The 8074-nt window shown below is 50.6% G+C and overlaps 1 protein-coding gene across 2 annotated transcripts in view; it reads right to left on the reverse strand.

Moving 5' to 3' along the window:
* Ece1 (endothelin converting enzyme 1) overlaps positions 1–8074 on the reverse strand; it is a 97676-nt gene that overhangs the window by 11515 nt on the left and 78087 nt on the right. For both annotated transcript variants that reach the window (XM_005352983.3, XM_005352985.3), the window contains exons 11-14: positions 7661–7771; positions 6888–6986; positions 6222–6299; positions 4055–4158 (exon numbers count right to left, since the gene is read on the reverse strand). In XM_005352983.3, coding sequence (XP_005353040.1) covers positions 4055–4158; positions 6222–6299; positions 6888–6986; positions 7661–7771 — 392 coding nt within the window. The remainder of the gene's footprint in view (positions 1–4054; positions 4159–6221; positions 6300–6887; positions 6987–7660; positions 7772–8074) is intronic.

An 8074-nucleotide genomic window follows, 5' to 3' on the forward strand; every position in this document is an offset into this window, starting at 1 on the left:
AGCTAGTTCCAGGATGGGCACCAAAGCTACAGAGAAACCCTGTCTCAAAAAACAAAACAAAAAAACAAACGGGGCCGAGGTGGGGTGGGGGAGGAGACTGGGGAGATGGTTCCCTGGTGAAGAGCTGGCTATATTAAGTATGAAGACTCAAGATCAGGTCCCAGCAGCCGTGTAAATACCAGGTGTCATACACAAGGTGGCTGGCCTGCAATTCTAGCACTTGGAAGGCACAGACAGAGAATCTCAGAACGAATGTGTTAGAGCTAGAAGGAGGCCCTTCCTCAACAGAGGAGTGGAGACCAACTGAGGAAGACACTCACATTTTCCCTGTGTGACTTCAGAGGTGCACACACACATGCAAACACCAAAAACAAGCCAGAAAAATCCACAATCAAAAAGAAAAGAGAAACAACGCCCCAAGCCCAGCCCATCAAGTCACCCTCGCTCTCTGAATGCCCTTGAGAGGTATTATAACTGCTGAGTCCATTAAACCCCTCCCCATAGGAGCCTCTTAATTTTCTGTGGGATCACCCACGAAGCACTCTAGCCTTCTTGATGCTGTTTCTGGCGTTTCTTTCAGGGTGGCTGACAAACCACAGTAACCTTGGATACTGGATGCTTTCTTGCAAATAGGCAAAGCAAGTTCACAATCTCTGGGAAAACAACTGATGTCATCTGTTTACCCATGACAAGAATGTGAGGCTTCAAAATAAGTTTTGGGTGGGCTAGAGATGACTCAGTGGTTAAGAGCACTGGCTACTCTTCCGGAGGATCTGGGTCCATTCATTCAGTTCCCAGCTGCCATAGGTCAGCTCACAAGGGCCTGTACATCCAGTTCCAGGGGATTTGATGCCCTCTTCTGGCCACCACAGGTACTGCATGCATGCGGTACAAACATACATAGGCAAAACACAAAATGAGTAAAATTTTGAAAGGGATGAGAGAAATTATATAGTTATATTATAATCTAAAAAAAACTAAAGAAGGTGATAAAAATGTATAATCTTGGGTGGGGTGTGTGTGGTGGCGCGTATCTTTAATCCTAGCACTCAGGAGGCAGAGGCAGGTGGAGATCTGTGAGTTTGAAGCCAGCCTGGTTTACAGAGCAAGTTCCAGGACAGCCAGGGCTATGTAGAGAGATCCTGCCTAAAAAAACAAAACAAAAAAAACCCCACAAAAATAATAAAAATAAATCTTCTCCCTTCCTAACCATATGTCTGTGTGAGGCTGGCTTTTCTTTCTTTTTTTTTTTTTAATATTTATTTATTATGTATACAATGTTCTGTGTGTATGCCTGCAGGCCAGAAGAGGGCACCAGACCTCATTACAGGTGGTTGTGAGCCACCATGTGGTTGCTGGGAATTGAACTCAGCACCTTTGGAAGAGCAGGCAATGCTCTTAACCTCTGAGCCATCTCTCCAGCCCCGAGGCTGGCTTTTCTATCTCTACTTCAAAATAACTTGTGAGAGGAGAGGATGCTGAGGCAGACATGAGAACCCAGCTGCCTTCTGTTAATTAAAGAAATCTGAAGAGGCTGGGGTATATCTCAGCGGTAGGGGAAGGCCCTGATTCTACCCCTAGAATATGTTCTGAAAAGAAATGTACAATACTTCTGCCTCTCTCCTTCCTCCCCCACCCCCCGCACTCACACACACATGTACACCCTATGAAGATTTGCGTTTCAGGGGCCATGAGATGGCTGGTCAGTTAAGAGCACCTGTTCTTACAGAAGGTGTGGGTTTGGTTCTCACCACCATGTGGCGGCTCATGGTTACCTGTGGCTCCAGTCCCAGAGACTCTGTCCTATCTTCTGATCTCTCTGGACACCAAGCATACCCACGGTACACAGCAAGACAAGCAGGCAAGACACTCATATATGTGATTAAACAAATCTAAAAACCGCGTTTTTTATGTGTGCATGTGTGCCTATCTGTGGGTACGGGCAAGGGTCCAGGGAGACCAGAGGTGCTGGGAACTGTATTCGGGTCCCTAGAAAAGTAGGGTATGTTTTCAGTTTTTTTGTCTTTGTTTTATTTTCGAGACAGGGTTTCTCTCTGTAGCCCTGGCCGTCCTGGAACTCTCTCTGTAGACCAGGCTGGCCTATGCCTCCTGAGTGCTTGGATTAAAGGTGTATACTAGCACACTTGGCTACAGAATATGTTCTTTACTGCTGAGATTTTCCTGCCTCTGCTTCATGAGTGTTTGGATTATAGGAACATGCTACCATACTCTACACATAAAACATTTCTGGGAAAATATTCACTTCATAAACTTTTCATAAAACCAGAGAATGCATGTTTTAAGAGCTTTCCAGATGTCTGCATTGTTTTAGATCACGTTTCATGTATGCGAGGCTGGACTGGAATTTGTTATGTTGCAGGGGTGACCTCACTCTCCTGTTTCTCCTTCCTCCGTTCACCTAAGTTCTGAAACTGCAGCTGTGTACATCACCCTATTTTTTATGAGGTGCCAAGGATCAAGAATGCCAGGCAAGCGTTCCATCGTCTGAGTGACACCTGCAGAGCTGGGGACACATATGGAAACACCCTAAGACCAAAAAGGCGGTAACTAACCACATAAAGTGAACCAGATAGCTGGCATTTCAGCGTTTTCCTGGCGCAGCGGGGAGAGCCAACAAAGAATGGGAAAAGAGAAAGGGCATTTTTCACATGGGCCCAGTTGTTCTGTTTGCTCCCAGCGAGCACCACAGAGGTATTCTGCCGGGAGTCATTAAGCCACGTAAAGATATCGAGAGCTTTCCCACATCACATCTATATCCAAATAACCACCGAAATATTCGTGGGTGCATAACAGAATTTAGGTGAAAGACCAAGTTAAATTTACGATCAGATGAACTGGCAGCCATGCCTGCGCTATTATACTTTGATGCTTAAAAGCCCTTCTCAAGCTGTAGGAAGTACTGGTGAAGACTTCAGAGGAAACAGAGTTCTGCGCCTCTTGTCCACAAGAGGGCGCCAGAGGCAAAGAGGCGTCAGTAGCGAGGTGAGGAATTCTGCAGGATGCTTTTGGCACGGAGAAAGGATATCACAGGAAGAGGACTGAGCTGAGAGGGTGCCTGACTTTTCTAAAGAGACTTCATTTATTTTATTTTGTTTTGTGACCTGGGGATAGAACCCAAGATTGTATGCACACCAGGGAACCTGAAGCCTGCAGATTTGGCTAGACTGGCGGGTGGGATGTGCCCAGGGGTCCTTTTGTCTTCTCTGCCTGCACTGAGGGAAGGTGACAGACACACAGCGCCCTTACACCTCTACAGCAAACACTTAAAAAATAGTTGTATATGCAGTAGCACGTGCCTGTTGTTTGGGCAATTGGGGATGCGGAGTCAGTGGAGCTCAGGAGTTCAAGGCCAGCCTGGACAACATACTGAAATCCCAATCTCAAAACAGTAAAAGACAGACACCGGTCTCGCTCCAGGTATTTCTGATTTAAGAAGCTCTGGGGTTTGTTTGCTGGGAATTTGAACTCAGATCCTTGCATTTGCCAGGCAAGCACTCTACCACTGGGCCACATTCCAGTCCAGAAGGTTGTGTTGATGAAAAAGTTCCCCAGATGCTGCTGCTATGGAGAGGTATGGTTCAACAGTTACAGAGGTTGGAACCCCTCCAGAACCTTCCACAAGCCCCTACGGGGAAGTCACCACTTTTGTTCATGAGGAATGGAGGGACCACCCGTGGGGCCTGCCCCTCCCCAAGACGTCTATTACTTCACTGTCACCAGGGCCCAAGAGTGAGCTTCTTCCTCTGAAAGCTGCTGAGTCAGCAGAGACAGGACCGGAATTTAGCTCCAGTCAGCTCCACCCACTCCCCAGCAGGCCGGGGAGGATGCTGAAGTCCCAGCCCCCAGGCAGGATCACTCTGGCTTTCGGTCTCTGTATCTGCCAGTGTGAGCACCACTGTCTCCATTCCTTAGACAGCGCTCACGACCACTGTATCTGGCTTATGGCGAGCCAGTGATGAAGCCACACTCCACCCAACACAGATCACTCTGGGTCTCCCCGCGTTCAAGGAACCCACACTTCGGGGGAACTCACTGATCTCTGTTGGGGGCTTTCCTGAGCTGGTCGGCTGTGACCCTCCACGAGAAGTTAAAAAATCGCATGGCATTCTCAAAGTAGAGATCAGGAACTGCCGTGTACTGCGGAAGCAAAGTGGAACGAAAGATCAGCGCATGCGCAAGGGAACCGAGCCCCCACAAAACCAACCCATTAGTCTTCAGGCCAGGGACAGGATGGAGGGCGCAGGGCTGTAGGCCCAGAGCCTCTTTCGGCCTTGACCTTCCTCTCTAAAGACACTAAAAGCTTCACCCAGGGGTGCCCGAGGTGCCCGAATATGCCCAGCATGGCAGACATAGCCTATGCCTGTCCCAGCCAATACGGCAAACACTGACTGCGAAGAACTTTAAATGGACTTGTCTGGCTTCTACACTTTATTTTAATTGGGTTGGGCGCGTGCTCAGCTGGGCGAGTGCTTGTTTACCAGGAGCGAAGCCCTGGGGGTGCAATCCCCACCTTCATACACTGGACATGGTGGTGCCCGCCTGGGACCCCAGCACTTGGGAGGCGAGGCAGGAGGATCAGAAGTTCAAGATTACCCTTGCCCACACAGAGTTCAAGGCTAGCCTGGACTATGTAAGACCCTGGCTCTGAGTCACTAAATGAGATAGAAATGAATTGTTACATAGGTCCCTGTGGGCAGCACAGACCTAATGACCGGAGACTCTATCTCAGAAGCGGAGGGGTGGGCACACTCCCTCATATGCCGCCCTTCAACACCAGCTGCACCTCCTCATATATCCCTCAACCAGCAGCCTGGATTCTGTCCCAGCCAAATGCAGAGTTCTAGCTTAGATATATTCTAGATCTTTCTAGCTACTGGAAACAGCCAAGGAGTCAGGCCCTGACCTGGGGCAGCACCTGGTGGCCTCCACGAGTCCTTGGTTCTGACAGCCTGATACCCAGGGCCACTTTAAATGATTCTCAAGGAATCGGGCTACGGACAAGAGTCTCACATCCTCAGAGGTAATTTTAACAGATTCAGGGTTTAAATGTAACCACAAGATGAGGCTACTGTAATGTCACAAGCGCCCCAGCTCACAACTCTAAACCACGAGAGCACGGACCAATCACAGAAACTGGAGAACAGCAGCCTGCTCAAGGCAGCTGATTGGCTGAGGGCTCCAAGCGCAGGGAAGGGCAATTACCCCTTGCTGCCTGAAGGAAGCTTTAAAATGCGTTTGGGGTGTGCGTTTCCTCTTTCTGTTGTTGTTTCAAGGTCAAAGTCAAAAGTTCAATCATCTGAGGAAGGAAGAGAGGACCTGGGGCAGGAGGATGACGGTGAAGAGCAGCAGGGGTGGGGGCCCACTCGGATGCTTTCGGCTCACTAATTCTCACTGTGCCTTTGAAGGTCTGCTTTCTTCCTTCGTTTCTTCAAAGTAATAATTTAAAAAACTTGTGTGTGTGTATGTGTGTACACCTGTGTGTGCACGAGAGACCATGGAGCCAGAAGGAGTCAGATCCCCTAGAGCTGGAGTTGCAGGCAGTTATAAGCTGCCCAACATGTGTGCTGAGAACCCAACCCAGGTCGTCTGCAGGAGCAGTGTGTGCTCTTAGGCACTGAACCAGCTCTCCAGCTCCTCCCTCACTCTTTCCATAGTTTGTTTGATATACGTTCTACCCTGTAGTCCAGGCTGGCCTTGAACTTGCCAGGTAGCCAAAGATGGCCTTGAACCCCAGCTCCTCCTGTCCAAGCTTTTGGAGAGCTAGGATTAGAGACGCGTGTAGCCACATCTGGTTATTCCCCTATTCCTTTTTTCTATTTTGTGGGTGTTGGGGACGGAACCTACTGCCTCACACGCTCTAAGTTCATGCTCCACCACTGAGCCACCCTGCCCTGGCCATTCTCCTGTACTTTCCCACTTGCTCCCTGGAGCTGGCCGTTTCTAGTGGAGCACACAGCTTGTGCTCCAGTAACAACCACTGAGCAATGGCTGAGGGTGGCTCTGGGCAGACAGAAATGCCCACTGACCCATCACCCAAAGGAACAGGGAAAGCCGGCCTCAGGCCCATATCCCCAAACCCCATTCTAGGTCACTTTGATACAGGCTGATAACCATGTTATCTCCGGCATCTAAATCAGACCAAACCTGAACTTTCTCACGTGAGCATAAGGGAGTTTGCGAGGCAGGTGGAAGCCACTTACGTCATTGAAGACTTTGTCCAGCTCCTTGGGGTCCATGATGAAGTTGGGGTAGCCTATCATATTGTAGATGGCATCCGCCTGGACAAAAGGGATGGAGTAAGTCAGTGCCAAGTGATGTTGGCCAAGCCTGCCCTGGCTCTGTGGGGTCCGGGGCTCAGGGTGTACGTCAAGGAGAGCCAGGGCTAGCATCCAGCTTCCTTAGGGCTTCTCCATCTTTTTCTGGAACAAGTCTGGTAAATTCTGATGAAATGCCACTTCCCCCAAGAGAGCCATTATGGTTTGGATGTATGCCCCCAGAGCCGATGCACTGTAACTGCATCCCACGTGGAACAGATAAGAGGAAAGCCGACCACATCATACAGCCTTCCTTGGCCCTCGTGGATGCCGCCACGGTTGCAGGAATGAGAGGGGAGGGAGGTTAACCATCACAGGCGTTAGCTGGCTCTTATGAAAGGGTTGATCCAGTCCCTTCCCGCCTCTGCTATGGGAAATCTCTGGATATCTCACGCCAATGTGGGCTTCAGGGTACCAAGGGTCCTGATGGAGTCGCGGGGCACAATGGCATCTGTGCGCATCTTGACTGGACAGAATCTCTCCCACCCGCTCCCTCCTCCACCAGCTCTGTCCCGGCAGCCTAGTGCCCTCTGAACTTCCAGGCAGCCTCACCTTTTCCTTGGCTGATCTCCGGGTGTCTTCATCCATCCACTTCAGGGTACTCAGACTCTCCTCAAAGGCCTTCTTGATCTCCGAGATTATCTCGCTGGCCTGAGGGGACAGACGCCACGACAGTAAGGGCTGGGCTATGACATCACCGAAACGCAACAGGAGCCCTGTGCAGAAGGATGCTGCCAGCCAAAGGCTACTCTCTGGTGCTAGGTCAGGGAGGAACCCGGTTTCCCACGAGTCCTCTCCCGACAGGCCTCTTGCTCTCATGACTAGGGTCAAGTAAGATGAGGCTGGCTTTGGGGAAGTTGGGAAAGCTTCCGTTGCAGGACATTCTCAGAGTCTTCAACATGAACCAGTACACTGAGATTCCTTCAGAGAAGGAAGTGGCCTCTCCCACACTGACCCGAGCAAAGAAACCATTTTTAATGGAATGAGCTTGGAATTCTAGAGAATTTGCTTCTGAGGGACAGTTCCCAAAAGGTTGCAATCACTCCAGAGACAAACAGTAGCCCTGGAAGGTAACTCTCTCATGGCTAGACCAGGAGGCCAAAGACAGGTGGAAGATTCTAGAGGACCGTGGCACTGTCCAGCAACAGGAAGGGTGGGGTTTGAAGGCAGAGAGCCCTTGACTCCCAAGGAGTCCGGATGTTAACCACCGACTGCAGTTGGCACTATTGGCAACAAAGGCTAGGGACGCGGCTCGGTCACTAGAATGTTCGCCTGGCATGCACAGGGTTCACACCTCAGCGCCCCTAACCACAAGAGGAACTTACGATGTTCTTGCTGTCTTCGGCAAAGGTGGCTTTCACAAACATGGGGCCCAAGGCAAAGCCCAGATTGTTTTCCGTGTCACTCACGCAAAACTTCCAGCGGGGCAGGCAGGTCTGGAAAACACATGTGTGGGTGTCAGGGGCTCAATCGTTCCTCCCGACCCCTTCCTTCCAGGAAGCGGTGCCACCAGGGGCCTGTGCTTCCTTCCGGAGCTTCAGAGAGACACCTTTTTTGACCCAGTAGGGGCTTCTCAAGGCACTGAACCAGGGAGACACAGGCCTAGGGGTATAGCTCAGCGATGGAGTGCTCACCCCAGTACGCAGCAGAACCACGTCTCCCTGAGACCTGAGCCCACAGCCACAGCCGCAGCGGGACCCACGTCTCCCTGGGACCTGAGCCCACAGCCACAGCCACAG

This window comes from Microtus ochrogaster, chromosome 10, assembly GCF_000317375.1.
Source record: "Microtus ochrogaster isolate Prairie Vole_2 chromosome 10, MicOch1.0, whole genome shotgun sequence".
Classification (NCBI taxonomy): Eukaryota; Metazoa; Chordata; class Mammalia; order Rodentia; family Cricetidae; genus Microtus; species Microtus ochrogaster.